Genomic DNA, 22954 nt, shown 5'->3' on the forward strand with positions numbered 1-22954 from the left:
TGGGACTATATAAAAATAATTCATTATAAAGAATTAAGGCAATAGATTTTTTAACTTCTAATTAACCTGTAATAGTTTCCATGTCTCCATCAATGTATTGAGGTCAACCTTCCCATTAGCTGTAAGAAAATTCATAATTAGTAAGTGGTCGATGTTACAAACAAAGAAGGTAAATTTAAAAATAGATTCCATCCATAACTTTATCTGAATCAACCCAAAATTTATATATAATGATGACAAGAATTTCTTCTGTGATAGACAGAGGGTTAGCCCAAGAAAACTATAAGTCTTAGGCTTATAGAAATGTTAGAAAATTTAGTGGTATTGATTTGGTTCTCTGGAAGCCCTTACTTCTAGTACAAACACAAAGTTCTTCCCAGGACTTACGTTGAAAGAAAGAACCATTTTTCACTTTGTCCTTTACTAATACTTTTGTTTAGTTATTTCAACTAGGAACTTAGAAAGGCTGGTGTATTGATTTCCCATGTCCTAAAACAAATACCATACAATGGGTTGGCTTAAACAATAGGAATTTATTGGTTTATAGTTTTGAGGCTAGGAGATATCCAAAATCGAGGCATCAGCATGGTGATGTTTTCTCCCCAGAGACTGTGGATTTCTGGGGCTGGTGTCAGCAATCCTTGGTCCTTGGCTTTTTTGTCACATGGCTGTGAACATGGTGATGTCTTCTCCTTTCTCTTCCAGGTTCTGTTGACTTCTGGCTTCTTCCATGTCTTTCTCTCTGTGGCCTTCTCTAGAAAGCCTCTAGTAATAAAATTAAGACCTATCCAGATTCAGTTGGTCACACCTTAACTAAAAATTACCTCATTGAAAGGTCCTATTTACAATGGGTCTACATCCCCCAGAAAGTGTATGAAGACCTAGAATACATCTAAACTGGGGAGCACAATTCAATCCATCACAGCTGGTGATATGTATAGGTGTTCTAAATCTTTTGTTATCAACGTATCTATAAAGTTTGGATAAATATTTCTACATTTACATCTTTGAGATAAGGAAGCTAGAGGATTCTGGAAACCTGGGAACTGTTTCAATATTGGGAAAGACTGATGATCCCCTTCTTGGTCAGCTAGATAATTTCCTGGGCAAGTGCAAAACAAAACTCTGGGAACTCTTGTTAAAAATGCAGGGGGAGAAATGTTTTCGTTTTCTCCATTATCTCTCTCTTGACCTTTCATGGCGTTTTTGTTTTGTTTTGTTTTGTTTCTTTTTAATTCAATTTAATACTGCTCTCTCTTGATTATGAAACACTCTTGGGTAAGTACAGATCCTCGCAGGCCATGAGTGGCCGAATCTTAGGCCTTTTCTTGAATGGGGTTCCATCTAGCACCTACTGCCAGATCAATCCAGATGCCTCCCATTTCTGCTCACTCGTTACCCCAACTCCTGGCAAACGGACTACTCCCAAGAGTAGTGCACCCTTCATGTGTGACGCACTAGGTACCTGGATGGGGTGGGTAAGAAGCTTGACCCTGGCAAATATGTGAGGGTGCTGTCAGTTTAGAGTGGCATGGTTGCCACGAGGCCATGCCACAAGACTCTAACTGGTGCATGTGCCCAGTGCTAACCAACCCTACCTGCACCCATCCTCAGGTGCCCACTGCGGGTGGAAGGAAGCAGTGGTTGCTAGGCAGGGGCAGGAAAAGAGAGGTCTACTGTGTCAACAAGTGTAGAGTGATTGACAAAAAACCAGTCCTGGGGAGTGAAAGGAGGCGAGAATAGGCCTCAGCAAAGGCTATAAGTCCTCAGGGCATGCTCTATTTTCCAACAAATCCACAAATTCAAATGTAAATGAAGAATTTCAAGACATTAACAGCAGGGCATTAAGCCCTAAGTATGGCACCCTCTGACTTCAGGCCCTAGCAACTGCACTTTTTGCATACCATGAAGCTGACTGTGAATTCCCAAGGTCAAACTCACAGTAAGGCTGGAAGAAGGCTCACAAGAGGGGGGCTAATTGCATGGACTATAACCCGAGTTTCTAACGGGTTTATAAAATTGATGGATAAATCTTTTAAGTACAATGAGAAGATAATGAGTCTCAATAAGGAAATAGTAGTCAAAGAAGAGACATCCAATGACTAGGACTTGAAGGACAAGAGGCTGGAATGGGAAGTGACAGACAAGTTGAGTGTGCAAGTGGAAGAAAGAAACCTGTAGTCTGTATAGGAGCCAGTTTCCCCACTCTGGATTTAAGACTTATTTAGGCGGCGGCTAGTTACAGGCTTCTTGAAGAATTAAGGTTTTTTTTTAATAGGAAAAAAGCAAAACTATATATCCTACAAAGCTGTGCTTGGCTTGTTACACAAGAATACAATTACCTGATGAAGATGACTAGGAAACAGTCCTAGCTGATTTGGTTTGGTTCAGTTTGATTTAGCTTCATTTAATTTAGTTTGGTTAGATTAGATTTATTTTTAATCATTTGAGGATTTCTAGGGGTGTGGTGCTTGGCTTGAAATCAGAAGGTGAGCATATATTTTAGGCAATTGATAACGAATTTCTATCACTTCCAGTTTGAAACAGATATATAATTTGTTTCTCACACAGTTTGGTCAGTTTTCCCCTATTAATTCATTCCTCAACTATTCAAAGCTTGTTAAGTAAGTGAAAGGTACTATACTAGCTAATGGATGTGCAGTAATCAACAAGGTAGGGTTCATTCTGAAATACAGCTCTCAGTTATTAACAAGAGAATGATAAAATGCAATGGTACAGACATTTTAGTATATAATGAAACTATATAATGAAAGGGAACAGGGAGAACAGGATAGGTCTAGAGAAGGTCAAGCCTGAGTCGAGACTGAGTCTTTTCAGAAGAGAATAACTATTCACATTATATAAGTGAATATTTATTATTATATAATATGTTTTGTGGCAAGGTGTGGTATGAGATGGGGGAGCAGACAGGCAATAGGATGCTATAAAATAAGCATTACACGACAAAGAGAATTTATTTATTTTGTCAAGATACTTTTATTAAGGCCTTGCTAAAAATCAGGTGATATATGTGGCAGGTGAACTCACTGCCCTCCCCACCAAGTGGGACATGACTTCCAGGGGTATATATCTCCCTGGTAACGTGGGACATGACTCCCAGGGATGAGCCTGGACCCTGCATCATGGGATTAAGAAAATCTTCTTGACCAAATGGGGGAAGCAAAGTGAAACAAAATAAAGTTTCAGTGGCTGAGAGATTTCAAATGGAGTTGAGAGGTCACTCTGGAGAGCATTCTTATGTGCTATACAGATATCCCTTTTAGTTTTTAGTGTATTGGAATAGAAGGAAATACCTGAAACTGCCAAACTGCAACCCAGTAGCCTTGATTCTTGAAGACAATTGTGTAAGTATGTAGCTCATATTGTGTGAATGTGTGATTGTGAAAACCTCGTGGCTCACACTCCCTTTATTCAGTGTATGGACAGATGAGTATGAAATGGGGACAAAAACTAAATGAAAAATAGGGTGGGATGGGGGGTTGGAATGTTTTAGGTGTTCTTTTTTATTTTTATTTTAATTTTTTTTGGAGTAAGGAAAATGTTCAAAAATTGATTCTGGTGATGAATGCACAACTATATGATGGTACTGTGAATAACTGTACACTTTGGAGGATTGCAGGTTATGTGAATATATCTCAATAAAACTGTATTAAAAAATCAGGTGATACAGAAGACATGGAGAAATACTCCAATGGATCCTGAAAATAGCATAGTCTGTGCATTTAAGTAGCTCAGTCTCTAAAGGGCAGGTATACAAACAGATATTTCTTATAAAGAATAAATGTTTCTACTCAGTGAATTAGGTGACATACCTGCTACCACTCTGGAATACTGTTCATACCCAACTGGAGCTTTGGACATTTTAACATGGCTGTAGAGCAAAGTGAGAGGCAGGCAGCGAGTGGAAGAGATAATATGGACATCACAGACCAGGTTCTGGAGAACCTTTTATATGATGCTTGGTGAGAGAGCTTGGATTTTTTGGTGGAAAATGGCATGCCGCTAAAGGGATTTAATCAAGGAAGTGGTATAATTATATTTACATTTTTAAAGAGAACACTGAGATTGCTCTAACAAGGATGGATTGAAAAGGAGATAACTTGTAGGAAGAGAAGAGAAATGTCTGGTAATTAACGGGCTACAGGCAGAGAGGCAGAGTGAGAAATGAAGGATAATACAAAACAGTTCTTGTTTAAATGGAAAATGATGGTGCCACCTACTGAGAGAGAACCCAATTTATGGTCAGAAACTATGAAAACAGTTTTAAATATAGTGGTAGTAAGAATGTATAATAGCAGTTTGGATATATTAATCTTATATTAAAAAGAGAATTCCAAGATGAAGATCTGGAAGTCTATGGTATAGAGATAATAGCTGGAAATATCTTCTTGGGAATATCTGTAAAAAAATAAGTCATGGTCATTTCAGAATAGAACCGGATAAGGAATAACTGTTCATTGAGGGTACTGTCCATATAGTGTCTTGAGAGGACACTAACGCTGTTAATATGGAGTTGCATTCATTTTTTTACTACAACTCCCAAAACTTTTATTCTGCTCCATGTCCATTTCCTAATTTGAGAGTGGTCTTTACACCTTCTAAGCAATGCTAAGAACACACAGGGGAACATGTAGATGGCTATGGATTTCTGAAACAAGAGATACATGATCTTTCCTGAAAACTTAACTACCACTGCATTCATGGAAAGTGTGAGATAGGCTCTTTGGTAAAATCAGCAGGCTATCCACCAATATTCCTGACACCCCCCCCCCACCCCGCTCCTTAATGTAGAATTGTTTAGAGATGTGGATGCTCCATTTCAAAACCTCTCCTTGTATTTAGGTGTATCCTTGTGACTAGTTCTCAACAAAGGAATGGTTGTAGAAATGATGTGTGGCGCAACTCTTCTTCACTCTATCAGTTGGATACAAGCAATGTAAGGCCCTAGAGGTGGCCTAGAGATGGAAAATATCTGGATCTTGTTATCACTGAATGGAGAACAGCTGATGACCACTAACCAAAAATACTCACACTTCGGAATTTTATGGAAGAGAGAAATAAATTTCAATTGTGTTTATTCATTGAATAACTTGGGATTTCTTTTTAAATAGAAGTTTAGCTTACTCTAAATAATATATGTCTTAAATGAGGACTGGATTCTTCCCTTCCCTTTGAAAACGCTTTTTTAAAAAACAAAACAAACAAACAAAAAAAGACAACCAAATACCACTAAGTTAATAGGTATTCCTTTATACAATTCAACAAATGGAAATTCCTTTCTAAGACTTGTTATCTACAATACTTACCATTAAGTGGCAGATTTTTGGCCAAATCTTCATATTCCTTTTTTGTGAGTTCGACCCCCAGGTTTCCCAAAACAGTGTCTAGATTATCAAAGCTAACCATTCCTCCTTAGGAAAGAAACAGAAGTAATTAAGAGAAAAAAATAAGGATTTCAAACATTAATACACCCAAGCATAAGTTTTTATCTTGCATGCATTTAATAAAAATTAAAGATGATTAATAACTTATTTGTAATCATGAATAGGAATATAAAGTTAGCTCAGCAAATCACCTTAAATGATGGCAAGAAAAACAGAGAAAAATGTTCTGAAGTTGAAAGATTATCTGGGGGGCTATGATTGTCTGTTTAATATTATATTCTGCAGTATTAAGAAATAATCATTTTCAAGCAGAGGGACAAATGTATAGAAAAGGTAGCTAGTGTTGTCTGTATGGGGTATGTGGGGAAAATACTATGCAGGTCTATCCCCAAAACAAAATCAAGGAAACAGCTTAGAGTGATAGTTCAGACGATCAACATTCCACTTGATTGCTTCATCTAAGGTAGCAGCTTAAAGTGTAAAAAAAAAAATTCTCTAAAAGGGAAGAGTATCATGCACAACACATTCACCACAAAATTCTGCAAGCAATGCTACTGCCTGCCACTCTTCTGATGGCCTGGAATGTCAGGAGGCAGATTGCCACCTGCAAGAGACTCCTCTAAACAAGTGTTTAGCATTAGAGCCTGTAACCCTTACTATCTCCCTCCCAACTCCCTTCTCTTCTCTTGTTCTGAAGGCTAGAAGAATGAGAAGGAAGCAGAAGAGCAGCTTAGCCATGAGCTAATGCTTTTCTTCAAATTTATTTTATTAACCGACCTTCTGGAAAGGACATATTACAGAAATAAATCAAAGAATTGTGATTTACAGAATAAAATTATGTATTAATGATAAGTCCAGAATCCTTTGCACAATAAGGTGCTGCTGGGCAATTCCCAGAAAATCTGGCTAATGTTCTCTACATTATTTGTGGTATATAATTAGATTTCAGATTACTCTTTTGAGGTGCTGTTCAAAAGTAGGAACTCCTGCAAGATACAACATGGATGATTATATTAAAGCTCTGTGAATGAATATAATGAAATGAGGAATCTAAATATAGGAATATAGACATGATTCGAAATCTGGTGTTATAAATACACATATTAATGTTTCTTTAGCCAAGTTGTTTGCTAGTAAGCTTTGTTACATATCTTTGCTAGACTTCATACCACTCAAGACTCTATTCTGATACACTTTTCCAGCAGCTATAAGAAAAGGTACAATTGCCATGAGAGGAAAAGAATGTGGACATTTTTACAGTCATTAAGTAACTTGGTAATTCTATTCAGAATATTTTTTATGCTTTTCCTGGGAAATGTGACCAATCTTCCCATTAAATAAAAATCATTTTGGCCAAAGGGAAATTTTCTTAGTGATGAAAATCTATGCAGTGTTTGGCATCTGAGAAAACTCATTAGGCAGAAATAACCATGTCTTTTTCTCTGTCCCTTTTCCTGCTGACTTCTCCAATTCCTTTCTTTAACTAGTTTATCTCTCTTGACAAGATTTATCAGGATGTTTGGTTACTCCCAAATTAAATCTCCGGGGCAGTGAATTTACCTTTTCCCAATCATTTTCAGCACTTATGAGAAGACATAGAGAGACATTTTAGAATTGTTTATGATCCTCAAAACCAAGTTCTCTGGAAAGCATTCATGTGACTCACCATCAGTGGGTAGTGTTTGTAGAAGCTTCACACGTTCCTTTTCCGTGAGCTCGATCCCCATGTTCCCCAGAAATTTCAGCAGATCATTGGCATCAACTTTTTTTCCTTTGAAAAGATAGGAACATTAGATCTTGAAATTTTTTGAACCACCTAATGATTTCAGATCATGACAAATTCATATTCTGTGCTGTATCATCTTTCCTTAAAATCTCAAATGGATAACATGAGACACACGCAAAATTACAGAGAAAGCAAAAGCAGAGCTCAGTGCTTTAATTTCATAAAAAGAAGATTCGTAATGATGGATATGTGCCTACCCAATGCAGCAGGGTAGAAATTTTGCATTCAAAATTGACCAGAGATTTAGAATAATGGAAATAATGGAAAACTTCTTGAGTTTTGTTTAAAATTTATTGAGTTTATTAGAGATGTTGTGGGTTTAGGGAAGCATCATAATGAAAATACAGTCTTCATATATCCCCCACAATCCCCCACACAGTTTTTTCTATTAACATTTCACATTAGTGTGGTACCATTTTTACAATGATGAAACAATTTATTATAATTATACTATTAACCATAGTTTACATAGGGTTCACCGTGTTGTACAATTTGAAGTTTTTTTAAACTTTTTATTCTGGTAACATATATACAACCTAAAATTTCCCCTTTTAACAAATATATAATTAATGGTGCTAATTACATTCATATTGTTGTGACTATGATCCTTTACCATAACTTTTCCATCATCCCAAACAAACTTGGTAGCAATTAAGCATTAAGTCCCCATTCCCTTCCCCGACTCTGGGCAGGGTTAACTTGGATTCTAGTTTCTGACTCTATGAATTTGCATATCCTAATTATTTCATGTCAGTGAGATCATACAATATTTGTACTTTTGTGTTTGCCTAATTTTACTCAACATGATGTCTTCAGGTTTGTCCATGCTGATGCATGTATCAGAACTTCATTCTCTTTATAGTTGAATAATATTCCTTTGTATTTGTGTGTGTGTGTGTGTGTGTATACACACACACACATACATATATATATACATACATACATACATACCACATTTTGTATATCAGTTCATTGGTTGATGGACACTTGGGTTACTTCAACCTTTTGGCAACTGTGAATAATACTACTATGAACACCAGTGTGCAAATATCTGTTTGGTTTATGTCTTTGTTTATTCCTTCTGCCCATTTCTACCCCCTCCTTCTGGAACTCCCATAGTGTTTGCTTCATAGTGTCCCATAGGTTTCTTAGGCTCTGTTCACTATTTTTTTTCAGTTTCTCAGCCTGAATCATTTCAATGGTCTTATCTTGAAGTTCAATGATTCTTTCTTCTGCCAGCTCCAATCTTCTGTTGAAACCCTCTATGTAACTTTTCATTTCAGTTATTGTGGTCTTCAACTCCAGTATTTCTGTTTGATTCCTTTTAAAATTTCTAACTCTTTATTGAGATTCTCATATTGTTCATTAATTGTTTTTGTGATATTATTTAGTTCTTTCTCCATGTTTTCCTTGACATATTGAAGATCATTTTTTAAAGTTCTTTTCCAGTGTTTTGTGATATTTTTATTTTTCCTTTGGCTAGAACATCTTTTACTGTTTCTTAGTTTGTCTTGTAATCTTTGTTGTACACTGTATATTTTAATATTTTAATGTGTTAACTCTGGGATTTAGTCCCTGAGTTGGCTGTTCCTTTAGTTTGCATCTACCTAATGATAATGACAGAGATTTTCTTGGGTACCAGGAGCAAACAAAAACAAAAAAAACCAATGCAAAAAGCACTTTTCACAGTGTTCCAAATTGGCTCTGCATTGGCTGGTGCTTTCCTTTAGAATTTAGACCTACCATCAAGAAGAACAGCCAGAAATGGGAGTGAAATACAGGGTCCTCTCTGTCTTTTCTGAGCCTGGGTCTTTTCCTAGGCTTGTGCTCTTTTGCCCTTAGGAATTTCCCCATTTACAGGTATCTGATTATCCCCTCTTCCTATGAAAGAGATTCTGCCCCCACCCCCAGGGTACTCCATTGTATGTCTTAAAGCCAGTAATCCTTTACCTGAGATCTCTTTGACCTAATTATTTCTTACACTGCTTTAGCTGTCCACAAGCTGCTTCGGTCCGCAGGACAAGTTCTGGGAGGGTGAGCCAGAGATGAGGTTCCCAGTTCAGTCTTTCAGGCTGCCAGTCACTAGGTGACACTGACATATAGTCACTGCAGAATGTGCATAGAGATTACTCTGCTCCCTCTGGAACAGGGCCAGGGACTCACAATGGAAGCACAAGCCGGCTCCATGGTAAGCCAAAGAGGAGTTGGGGAAGGTCCAGCAAGGGCACCACAAGCTTCTACCATTTTGAAAGATGCATTTTCTTGATTTAGCACTTTCCCAGTTACTGCAACTCTTTAACTATTTTCTGGAGTTTTGAGGAAAATGGCTTTGCAAATTTTGGGTAGTTGTTCAAAGATGGTGCCATCTTGGTTGACAGGTTATCAATAATGTAAATTTGTATTTCTGGCAAGGCAAACTAAATATTGGGAATGGGTATTCTAAATTATATGATTTTTCCCTTCACCATTGCACTACTATTGTTATCTATATCACTAAATCTTCTTTAATGTTACCAAATTTCCACCTATGCATATGTCTGCATCTGGACTCTCCATTATGTCCCATTGGACTATTCATGTGCCTTGATTACCATACCTTAGCTATCCTGGACCCAGTGCACTTCATATAAATTTTTCGGATCAATTTGTCAAGTGCTGCATGAAGGAAAAATAACACTTTTGCATTTGTTTCAATTTTCAGTCAGTTTATATATTATGTGGGAAAATGACATCTTTACTAAGTTTCCCTTTCTATTGCTAAAAGAAATAAAGCAAAATAGAGTTTCTACGGCTAAGGGATTTAAAATGGATTCAGGAGGTCATTCTGGAGGTTTCTCTTAGGCAGGCCTCAGCAAGATATCACAAAATGCCAAAGTATGCAAAGCCTCAAGCAACAATGTTCCTCAAAACATAAGGACATCCAGACACAATAAACAAACCACAAGATAAAGAACTCAGTTAACTTCTAACCTGAAGGACAGCATATCCTAAATATCTACCACCAAAAAGCAAGCTGTCTCATCTTTTCGTTTAAAAACTCTTGCCTAGAAATGCTAAGATGGGACAAAATTTGGGTGGCTACCTGAATCTGTGCTCCCTGAATTGCTATTCTAAGACCCCAAATAAATGCCTTTATTGCCTTACAGCTTAGTTTGTTATTTCTAGGTTAACACTATGAAGATGGTACAAATCTATATTTACTGAAGTATTCTTATATATCTTCTATTCCTCTTTTTATACCGGTCTTATACATATTGTGTGGCATATATTTGAAGATATTTGTTAATATTTATACCAATTTATTAATGCAGTATCAGACAATAATTGATTTTTATTTTTTTTTATCATTTAACCTAGTGACCTTGCTTGATTGCTTTATATTTTTAACAAGTTGTCCATTTATTTCCTTAAGTTTTCAAGTAGAAAAATCATACTGTCTCAAAAAATGGTAGTTTGGGCATTCTGGAATGGTGGAATGAGGCCCTCCCTAAATCTACTCCTTCAAAAAAGTAACAAAAATACTGGCAAATGATAGGAAATCAACGAAATCTTATAACAATCCAAAGAATCTTTATTAAAGGAAAACTACAAAATCATGTTAGGATTTGTAGCTTTTTAACTTACCCTGCTCCAAACCTCCTCTCCCCAGTTCCAGAGTAGGTTTGAAAGTCAGCAACCTCACAAACAAGTTGCCATGAAAACCAGCAGCCTGGAAGCCATTGGCAGATGCAAACAGGGTTTGGAGCTCTTCAGAGTCCCATCCCCAGGGCACTGCAACTATATGTCCACCTCTCCTATCTCCAGAATCCTGGGAAAGCCCCATTTGCTGAGCAGTATTATTATTTAACCTGACTTGGAGCTCACTCTGCTGGAAAAGTCCTAACCCCAGCTACAACTGTTTAACACTGCAACTAGGGCTGTGATACCAGTTGGGCAAACAAAGAGCATTACAAAATTTAAAAGTAATATCCAGGGAACAAGAGATCCATATATGGGGCTTTGAAAAACTCAGATATTGATAGATATCTGGAAGGCTGTGTGCATGCCCAGAAAAGACCTAAGAGGGTTGCAGTCACTCACCTCTGGCTGACAGTGAGACTCTGCGCAAGAAGGAAGTGAACTCTAAGACAGATTGTAAACTGCTGAATGCTGAAGGGCACATCCCAACAGACATACAAAGCCTCAGCAAAGGGCAAAGAACCTACTGGAGATGGAATATAAGGAAATATATGACCATTCAGTAGTGGATCACTAAGCTAACTAAACAGAGACCAGTAAGCTAACAGGCTTATGAGAGTACAGATTTTACAAAATTAGTCCAGGAAGTCACTAAACAAACATCAACAGTAGTTAGAAAAAAAACAGCAATAACAACACACACTGTGATGAGGAGAATCAGATTTCCAGAGTTGTCACATTCTATATATGTATATATATATATATATATATATATAATATTATATAAAATGATTAAGAGTAACACAAAGAAACAAGAAAATAGAAAAAAAAAAACATTCAAAAGAAAAGTGGCTGAGCGGCCTAGGTATTGAACTTACTAGACAACAAGTAAATCAGTTATTACAAATATGTTCAAAGAACTAAAAGAAACCATGTCTAAAGAAATGAAAAATGTATGACAATGATGTCTTACCAAACAGAATATGTAAGTAAGGAGACAGAAATATGAAACAAACCAGAAATTCTGAAGTTGAAAAATATAACTGAAATCACACACACACACACACACACACACACACATATAGATTAAAATCATTTAAGTTATTCTTTCACTTCCAGCTCAAATGTGGAATTTTTGAGCTGGAAGTGAAAGAATCAGTGAATTTGAAGATAGGTCAATAGAGATTACCCAGGATGAGGCATAGAAAGAAAAAGAATGAAGAAAAATAAACCATGCTTCAGAGACCACTGCAACACCATCAAGCAAAATAACATACATGTAATGGGAATCCCAGAAGGAAAAGACAGAAAGAAAGGGGCATAAAGAATATTTGAAGAAAAAAATGGCCCCAAATTTCCCAAATTTGGTGAAAAATATTAATCTCCACAACCAAGAATCTCCACAACCAACAAACTCCAAGTACTATAAATCCAAAGAGATCCACACTGAGACACATTATAATCAAATTGTGTGAATTCAAAGAAAAACACTCCACTAACAGACACTCCACTAAAATATAGAGGAAAGCACATTTTTTTCTAAGTACGCATAGATCATTCTCTAGGATATACCATATACTAGACCATAAGACAAGTTTGCTTCCATTCCTAGTTTACTATAAGTTATTACCAGGCACAGGGACTGAATTATAATAAATTCTTTTCCTACATCTTACAGCAATGATCATATGGATTTTTTCATTACTGGGGAATTTTATTAATAGGTTTTCTACCATAACTCTAAATATTTTTTCCTGGAAATCCAATTTATCACGTTTATTCTTATTCTTATTCTTAATGTAGTGCTACATTTGCTAATATTTTCTTTAAGATTTATATCTATTCTCTTAATTGATATTGGTGTATAATTTTCCTTTCTCATACTGTTCTCCTCCTGGTTTATGTATCCAGGTCATACTAACCACATACATTTGCTAGTGAGCTTTGCTTCTTTGTGGAAGAGTTTATATAAAATACACGTTATCTGAAACTTCAATGTTTGATCTATTAAAGCCTCTGTGCCTGGTGCTTTTATTTTTTAACTTTGAAAAATTTAAGTACAACATACATGCAAAATGTGCATAAATCATAATTGTATGGTTTGATGAATTATCCTAAAATAAACAACCCTTGTAACTACTACTCTAAATTCCATACCTTTTGCTACTTCTCAATCTCTGTCTTGATCCTCTTCTCTAAAGGCAAGCTTTGTCCTGACTTCTAATACCATAAATTATTCGGACTTTTTTTTTTTTTTACTATTTTTTTTTGTGAAATATAACATATATACAGAACAGTGATAACTTTCAAAATACAATTTAACAAGTAAAGAGCAAATTTCAAAGATGTTATGGTTTAAAGTTCAACAATTTCAGTTATTTCCTTATTGTGAAATACATCATATATACAGGAAGGGGATAACTTTCAAAGTATGATTTAACAAGTAGTTAAATAGATAATTTCAAGGGATGTTATGGTTTACAGTTCCACAGTTTCAGTTATTTCCTTATTGTAAAATATAATGTATATACAGAATGGTGATAACTTTCAAAGTACAACTTAATGAGTAACTACAGAGCAGATTTCAAATAATGTTATGGGTTACAGTTTCACCATTTCAGTTATTTCCTTCCGGCTATTCTAGTACTCCAGCATCTTAAAAAAGTATTAATATAAAGATTCAGTATTCATAATCCTTTGTTAAATCCTCTCTTGTCTGTTGCTACCACTTTCTCTCATTTAATCACTTTCTCAATCATCAGGGATGTCTAGGCAGTGACCATCCTAACTTGCTCATATTGAAAAGGGGTGTAGACATTATGGGGAAGGGGAGCTGCGTCTGGTTGATGTTCTTAAAGAGGCTGTTGCCTCTGGGTTTGGGGACTTATCTGGCATAGAAACACTCTGGAGGATTTAATTTTCTGAAAAATAAACTTAGTGAGTGAAACTTTTATAGAATCTCAGATAGGGACCTAGGTATTTTGGGACTACTCTTGGTTATGGCTTGGCATACTGTGGCCATTTGGGATATCTAGCTGGAACTTACGTAAGAGTAACCTCCAGGATAGCCTCTATTTGAAGTCTCTTAGCCACTGTAACCTTATTTTGTTACCTATCTTTTCCCTCTTTGGTCAAGAAGGCATTTTCAGTTTGGACTTTTTATGAAATTTATATAAATGGAAACATACAGAGCTTATTCTTTTGTGTCTATTTGCTTTTCCTCTGTATTATGTTAGGGAAAGTCATCTATATTGCTTGTTTGAGCTTTAGTTGGCTCATTTTCAATTCCATGTAATATTTTACTATGTGGATATACCACAATTTGCTCATCCACTTAAAAATTGATGGACATTTGGATTGTTTCCATTTTGGACCTATGACCAATGCTACTAAAAATATTCTTATAGTTCCCATACTCACACATTCTATTGAATTTTTTTCTTTCATGACTGTTACATTTAAATGATTTTTAGGTGTTCACTTATTCATGGGTCTATTTCTGGACTCTCTCTTCTGTCCCATTCTTCTATTTTCTAAACTTGCATGAAGAAACATGGCTTTAGGACAAGTATCGAACTCCTGAACAGAAAGTCCTCCCTCTCTTATTTATTAATAGCTCTTTGTATTTGCATACATGTTTTAAAACAAGCTTGTAAAATTACACAAAAATTTTTTTTTCAGATATGTAAATCTATAGATTAACTTGGGGAGAAATGAAATCTCTCTCCATTACTGATTCAATATGGAACCTTCTAATCCATGAACATAATATGTCCCTCCATTTATTTAATGTTCTCAATGTTTTGAAGTCTTGGACAACTTTTGTTAAATTTACTCTTCTTATTTGACATGTCTGATGTGAAAGAAAATGCCATTTTTAACTGCATTTTTGCAATAATTTATTTGCAAATTGCTTTGGATTTTTTTTTAACATAAACTGTCATGTTTTCTGCAAATAATGGCTGTTATATTTCTTTTTTTCCAACCCTTATAGATTTTCCCCTCAGTTAACTCAAGAGGCCCTTCAGTAGAAGTTTCAGTAGACTGCTGATTGCAGGCATCTTTGTTTCATTCATAATCTAAGATGACAAGCTTTTAATAATAATTTTATTATTAAAAATGTTTGTTGTAAATATTTTATGAATACCTTTTATCAAGTCAAGATAGTTTCATTCTATTCCTAGTTTTGTTAAGGATTTCTATCATGAATGGGTGTTGAATTTTATCAACTGCTTTTAAGTATATACTAAGGTGAGTATATCATTGTTTTCTTTATTCTGTTAGTGTGGCAAAATATGTTGATTGATTTTCAAATGTTAATCCAAGCTTACATTCCTGTAATCAACCCAAATAAATGAGTATTCATATTTTGTGTAAGATTTTTACATTTTTGTTTATGAATGACATTGGCCTAATTTTCCTTTCTTATAATGATTATTGCTTTTTGTGTCAGTTTTGTTTGTATGATATGTTTTCAAGGACTTCTTCAATCCGTGTATTTTTTCATGTTTTTGGCATAAGATTTCATGACATCCAATTATGATTTTGTTGATGTCACTTGGATCTATAGTCTGTCATCCTTTATTGGTTATTTGTATTTTGTCTTAATTAGTCTCATCACAGGATTATCAATTTTAATATTTTTTTCCAAGTTTATATTTTGTTGATCTCTATTGTTTTTTATTTTATTAATCACTTCTTTTATTTTAATTATTCCTTTCTGTATTTTGGGGGGGGTTAATTTATTTTTCTTTTTCCAAACTCTTCAGTTACTTAAATTTTTATTTTCAATCTTGAATTTTTCTAATATAGGCATTTATAAAAATACATCTCCCTCCAAGCACAGCTCTGGCTGCATCCCATTAACTTTAATAAGGTGTATTTTCACTATTTTTCAGTTCAATATTTTTCTAATTTCCACTGTGATTTCTTCTTTGATCCATGGGTTGTTTAAAAATGTTTCTTAGTTTTTAAACACATGAGGATATAGTACTTATCTTTTATTAATGATTTCTAGTATAAAATCACTATGGTCAAATATACACTGCATATCACACTGTATTATACAATGTGTAACTATCATTTCAATCATTTGATATAAGTGTGGTTCTACATCTGGACTTTCTCTTTTGATCCACATGTCTATGTGTTGATTGTTTCAACAGTCCCACACTATCTTGAGTTCTGTAATTTTAGAGCAAGTATTGATATCAGAGAGTATGAGTCCTACAACTTTGTTTGCCTTATTTCAAAATGTTTTGCTTTTCCAGATAAATTTTAGAATAGCAATGTTAATTTCTCCAAGAAAGCCTGCTGGGATTATTGTGGCAATCTGTGGCCTCAGCAAAACAAGCCTGCAGATATTTGCTGCACAGCAGTCTGCATGACCTAGGCAGCTAAATGTTTAATCTATTGTCTTTCCAAGCCAGTAAAGAGAAAAAGGGTAAATTGACCTTAAAATGTAACTTTATGGGAAGCAGGCAGGAAGTGAGGGGCTCTTAGTCTCACAAAAAGAGCAAAATGTAATTGTTCAAGTGTTATTCTAGTCCTTCCTACACCATCTCCCAGGTCAGAGTGACCTGTTACTGCATCTACACTCCCCCCACCCTTAGGAAGGCCTTTGTTTTAAACCCTTATAAAAGGCTTTCTGTCCTCTCTGCATGCTCAGTCATCTTCCCTGTGAATACAATGCCTGCCCGGCTTGAGAAAGCTGTCATGATCTCTCCACGACTTCTCACCCTGTAAGCAAGCCCTGAATAAAGTTCTTGTGTCAGAAAATGCTTGTTGTCTTCTTCGGCCTTTGGACTGGCATGGCCCTGCTGGGCTGCAACAATTGGCAGCGCCAGCCTGGAGAATTAAATAGCTGCCAGCAGGAGACTAAGGGAGATTCCAGGCACTGATGACATGAACTTGGGGAGGGGAAAGAAGAAGGCCGTGGGCGGGATACCGGGGAGGCCTGTGACGTCTATGTGGGAAGGGTTGCCCCCCTTCCCAGTAGAATGGATGTCTATGTGGGGAGGGGTGGCTACCCTCCTAGATGAATGGAATCTGCTAAGGGAGTATGGAAATGTTTATAACTCTCTGGCTGGACAAATAGCCATCTTTTATCAGGCCACAGGACCACTGGGGATTCAGAAAGAAAAAAAGGGCCACCAGATTGTGGCCGCAGTGGGCTGGCCACTGTTAGCGGCTGTATGCACCACTACTGAGGAAGCTTTAGCAGCAAAGGTGGCCATAAGCCACCTGGGAGGTAAATTAAAGGTGGAAAAAGATAAGAGGCTAGCACAAGCAGAATTGAAAGATGCTCTGGGTAAATGTTTAGAAATATTGGCATACCAGCACACTAGAGTAAGAGGGCATAAGCTGCCCAAAGGGCAAGTTAGGCGTATCCTGGCTTCCCCAGACTGGGACCATCAAGTGTGGGACCCTGTTGATTCCTCATCAAAAGATGATGAGCCTGTCTGACTGGGAAATTGATACTAGGGAAAGTAGGCGTATCGACCTCTGTTCCAACAAAAGGTTAAAGCAGAGGAAGTTCAGCACCCTGATCCACCATAGAGTAAGGAAGATGGGGCAGTGGCAGCAGCTTCTGATCAGAAGGTGCTCATTTCATCCTGGGAGTTTTTTCCCCAGCCGAATTAAGAGATATTAGTAACCAATATTGACAAAAACCTAGAGAGCCCTTAGCAAACTGGTTGCTCCTGTTTCATTTTGCATTAAACCTTGCTAATATGTTATTTAGAATATTTTTAGATTTTTTTCCCATCAACCTGTTTTAGGCTTCACATGGGGAAAACAACAATGGACATTTGCTGTGCTTCCACAAGGATACCTTCAAATGTGGAAACCCCAGAAGAGCCTGACTACTCTGACAAGTTCTTGGGTATTGTCTGGTTGGGTAAAACTAAGGCTACTCCTTCAGCTGTTGTTCTTAAAGTGCAAAGTTATCCCACATTGCTTACTTCTGAACAGTTGATGGCTTTTCTTGTGTTGTTAAGTTATTGGAAAGTGTTTATACTCTATGTAGTATGAATTTTAAAACCTTTGTATACCCTAATTAGAAAAGGAAAAGTGTGGGAATGGGATTTTCCACAGCAGGCTGTGTTTAAAAAGACTAAGCAAACTATTATGCAAGCACAGCCTTTAAGGGGGGTGGACCCCAATATAACCTGTGATTTGGATGTGGCCAGTGCCAATATTGGCTTTGGGTGGGTGTATGGCAAAGGCAACAAGCTAAATGTGTACCTGTTAGATTCTGGTCCCAACTATGGAAGGGCACAGAACTCAGATTTAGCCCTTTAAAAGAGCAATTGTGCACAGTTTGTAATCCTCTGTTCCAAGTGTTGAAGGTCTAACTCAGGTGCCCAGTAACCTTACAGAAGACCATACCCATATACATATGCAGATATAGGACACTATAAATAAGCCCCATTTGGGGAGTGCTCAGGTGAGCACACTGACAAAATGGAAAGTCTACCGCCTACGACAACGGCTCTTTAAAAACAGAGATGCATGAAATTTTAGGACCGGCCTCCTATGTGAAACAGCAGCATGCCCTGCTTCTTGTTCATCCTCCCAAGGTGGCTCCTCCCATGCCCACCATTGACGGACAAAATACACCTGACTCTGCATGGATTGGCACATGGGCAATCTGCTACCTGGACAGCCGTGACTGTTCAGCCCAGTTCTGACACCATCTGGTGGGAAGACATCTGGACTGCCTGTCGCAAATATAAGGTAACCATTTTTCATGTCTTTGCCCACACCAATTCATTACCAAGTAACATAGAAGCAACTGCCCTAGCGAAATTCCACAGCCTAACACCAATGACGCATGAAGTGGCTGAATGGCTGTGCCTGAAGACTGGGTACCGAGGACACCAGATTCCTGTCACCTGGTAGCAAGTAAACTATATTGGTCCCTTTTCTCTGTCCAAAGGGACAAAATACGCCTTCACCGCTGTGGATATGGCTAAACACTTAAAGGATGACAGAAACGATGGACTCGAGGACTGTATCAGCATTAACTCCAGATAAAGGGGCTGGCTGCCTTCAAGGCACAATGGGGCAATGATAATAACTCTCTCTTGCCTGTGCCACGAACACTAGAAATTGGGGAAAATAAGGTCAATTGGCTCTGGTTCTGGCCCATGCAGCCAGCTGGTTGAGAATCCTAAGCCCATGGGTGTTAGAATTACATAGGAAACAAACTAGATCTGACACTGAAGGGCTCCCTGCAGGGGGAGGAAACATGGTATTTAAAACCTCCTCACCTGGAACTCTTCTATCTAGTATGAAGACTCAGTATATATATATATATATATATATATATATATATATAGTTAAACCACTCAACTGTCCAATTTAATGCTTACATGTGTTGTTAATTCTTGTTAAAAAAATGTGTTACTATTTCAATAATGCATTGACTAAAATGTTGTCAGTATTCAGCCTTCTAACAAGTGTAATGTTATTGGTAATAATATGTTGTAAAATGCTTAAGAACAATTTCCAGAATTATTCTGATGACTTGAATGTAGAGGGAATGAGGGATGTCTTTTTTTTATTAAAGGAAAAGGAAGTCATTTTGTCCTAAATGACTGGTTGTATCAGAATTAAAAAAAAATAGGGGATATGGAACAAAACCTAAATAGGTGTGAAAAGTTGCAGAAAGTTGGTGGAGGGGGAATTTTGTTTCTGTGGTCAAGGTTGAGAAAATAGTAAAAACTAGATATAGAATAAAGCAGAATGCCTGGTAGTGTTATCCTTTAGCTATTTTAGCCCAGGCAGTACTTGTGCTAAATGGTAGAACTCATTAACCTGACCATAGCACCACTTGTTAATAAGTTTATTATCTCTCCGTATCAGAGATTTATTACTACATTGTTTATTGTATTATTGTTGTAAATTATGGATGTAAAATCTGTCCTATGGTCAATGCAAACTGTTGTGCAGGGGTGGACTGTGGCAACCCATGGCCTGAGCAAAACAGGCCTGCAGATCTTTGCTGCACAGCAGTCTGCATGACCTAGGCAGCTAAATGTTTAATCTATTGTCTTTCCAAGCCAGTAAAGAGAAAAACAATAAACTGACCTTAAAATGTAACTTATGGGAAGCAGGCAGGAAGTGAGGGGCTGTTAGTCTCACAAAAAGAGCAAAATGTAATTGTTCAAGTGTTATTCTAGTCCTTCCAGTAACCTTACAGAAGACCATACCCATATAGATATGCAGATATAAGACACTATAAATATATATATAAATAAAAGGCTTTCTGTTCTCTTTGCATCGCTCAGTTGTCTTTCCTGCGAACGCAATGCCTGCCCAGCCTGAGAGAGCCGTCATGATCTCTCCACGACTTCTCACCCTGTAAGTAAGCCCTGAATAAAGTTCTTGTGTCAGAAAATGCTCTTTGTCTTCTTTGGCCTTTGGACTGGCATGGCCCTCTTGGGCTGTGACAGATTATAATAGGATTTGAGTTAATTTTGTGAGAACCGACAATATTGAATTATCCTCCAGTCCATTTATTCCCTCTAATTGTTTAGGTCTTTCATTTTTCCCATGTTTTATAATTTTCAGCATATAGTGCCCATATTTAGTTAAATGTATCCCTAAGTATACTTTATCTTTTGAGGGCTGCTATTGCAAATAGTACTTTAAAAATTTCAATATGAAACTATTCATTTCTTGTTTAAAGTAATACCATTGATTTTTGCATATTTACCTTCAGGTTTGCAGCCTTGTTAAATTGAATTATTCTAGTAGATTTTTATGCAGATTCTTTGGGATTTTCTGTGTAGAAAATCACGTTATCTAAGAATGAAGAAAGTGTTCACAAACTTTTCCTTTTCAATCCACATTTCGTTATTAATTAGATATTAAGTGTAGGGTTCTTTGAGGATGCCACTTTAACACTCATGTTTCCTAACCCCCGTTTTAATCCATCTTTGTCTACGTTGAAGTCTCAGTGATTTTTCAGAGCTATATTCTATTTATCTACCTTTCTCATCAGCTCTCTCTATTCTGCTACTTAAGGATCAATTATGTGTGTGTGTTTTTAATGCAATCTCATTGAAATATATTCACATAACATACAATCCTTCAAAGTATACAATCAGTTGTTCATAGTTGTGCATTGATCAACACAATCAATCTTTGAACATTTTCAGTACTCCAAAAAATAAAATAAAATAAAAATAAGAATTAAATAAAAAATAAAAATTAGAATAAAAAAGAACATCCAAAACATTCCATTCCCCTCCTCCCGCATTGTTCATTTACTTTTTTTCACACTCATTCTTTTTTTAAACTTTATCAACAAAATTAAAAAAATTAGCAACAAATTAAGAAAACATTTCAAACAAAACCAAAACAAAGGAATAATAAAAAACAAATAACCTAAAATAACTACATTGCTTCCAACATGTTCCTACCTTACCCCAAGAAATAAACAGACTATAATCCAACAAAGGAATAAGAAAAACAAATAACCTAAAGAAAAACAAATAACCTAAAATAACTACATTTCTGCAAGCTTGCTCCTACCATACCCTCAGATATTAACAAACCATAGTCATTCCTGAGCATTCCCAGAACATTAAGTTTGATCTTCCAGGTATATACCAAGAAGTGAAATTGCTGGATTGAAGGGTAACTCTATATCTAGTTTTCTAAGGAACTGCCAGACTGTCTTCCAGAACAGCTGTACCATTATACAGTCCCACCAACAATGAATAAGAGTTCCAATTTCTCCACATCCTCTCCAGCACTTGTAGTTTCCTATTTGTTTAATAGCAGCCAATCTAATTGGTGTGAGATGATATCTCATTGTGGTTTTAATTTGAATCTTCCTAAAAGCTAGTGAAGCTGAACTTTTTTTTCATGTGTATTTTAGCCATTTGTATTTCCTCTTCAGAAAACTGTCTTTTCATATCTTTTGCCTATTTTATAATTGGGCTGTCTGTATTATTGTTGTTGAGTTGTAGAATTTTTTATATATGCAAGAAATGAGTCTTTTGTCAGATACATGGTTTCCAAATATTTTTCCCCATTGAGTTGGCTGCCTATTCACCATTTTGACAAATTCCTTTGAGGTACAGAAGCTTTTAAGTTTGAGGAGTTCCCATTTATCTATTTTTTCTTTTGTTGCTTGTGCTTTGGGCATAAGGTATAGAAGTGACCTAGACCTAATACAAGGTTTTGAAGATGTTTCCCTACATTATCTTCTAGCAGTTTTATGGTACTGTCTCTTATATTGAAGTCTTTAATCCATTTTGAGTTCATTTTTGTGTAGGGTGTGAGGTAGGGGTCCGTCTTTCCTTTTTTTGGATATGGACATCCAGCTCTCCCAGCCCCATTTGTTGAATAGACTGTTATGTCCCAGTTCAGTGGTTTTGGGGGCCTTATCAAAGATCAGTCGACCATAGATCTGGGGATCTATCTCCAAATTCTCAATTCGATTTCATTGACCAATATATCTATCTTTGTGCCAGTACCATGCTGTTTTGACTACTGTGACTTTATAATAATCTTCAAAGTCAGGGAGGATAAGTCCTCTGCTTCATTTTTCTTTTTTAGAATGTTTTTAGCAATTCGAGGTATCTTCCCTTTCCAAATAAATTTGAAAACTAGCTTTTCCAAGTCTGCAAAGTAGGTTGTTGGAATCTCAATAGGAATTGCATCGAATCTGTAGATGAGTTTGGGTAGAACTGACTTCTTAATGACATTCAGCCTTCCTATCCATGAACAAGGAATATTTTTCCATCTTTTTTAGTTCCCCCTCTATTTCTTTTAGTAAAGTTATGTAGCTTTCTATGTACAGGTCTTTTACATTTTTGGTTACGTTTATTCCTAGGTACTTGATTTTTTAGTTGCTATTGAGAATGGTATCTTCTTCTGGAGTCTCTTCAGTTAGGTCATTTCTAGTGTATAGGAACTTTACTGACTTATGTGCATTAATCATGTATCCCTCTACTTTGCTAAATTTGTTTATTAGCTCAAGTAGCTGTGTCATCGATTTCTCAGGGCTTTCCAGATATAAAATCATATCATCTGCAAACAATGACAGTTTTACTTCTTCCCTTCCAAT

At 36.4% G+C, this 22954-nt stretch overlaps 1 protein-coding gene across 3 annotated transcripts in view; it reads right to left on the bottom strand.

Moving 5' to 3' along the window:
* Positions 1-22954, bottom strand: part of LOC119513995 — a 56849-nt gene that overhangs the window by 2843 nt on the left and 31052 nt on the right. For all 3 annotated transcript variants that reach the window (XM_037809493.1, XM_037809492.1, XM_037809491.1), the window contains 3 exons: positions 7072-7176; positions 5328-5432; positions 67-119 (listed from right to left, as the gene is read on the bottom strand). In XM_037809493.1, coding sequence (XP_037665421.1) covers positions 67-119; positions 5328-5432; positions 7072-7176 — 263 coding nt within the window. The remainder of the gene's footprint in view (positions 1-66; positions 120-5327; positions 5433-7071; positions 7177-22954) is intronic.

The sequence above is a fragment of the Choloepus didactylus genome, chromosome 18, assembly GCF_015220235.1.
Source record: "Choloepus didactylus isolate mChoDid1 chromosome 18, mChoDid1.pri, whole genome shotgun sequence".
NCBI classification, from domain to species: domain Eukaryota; kingdom Metazoa; phylum Chordata; class Mammalia; order Pilosa; family Megalonychidae; genus Choloepus; species Choloepus didactylus.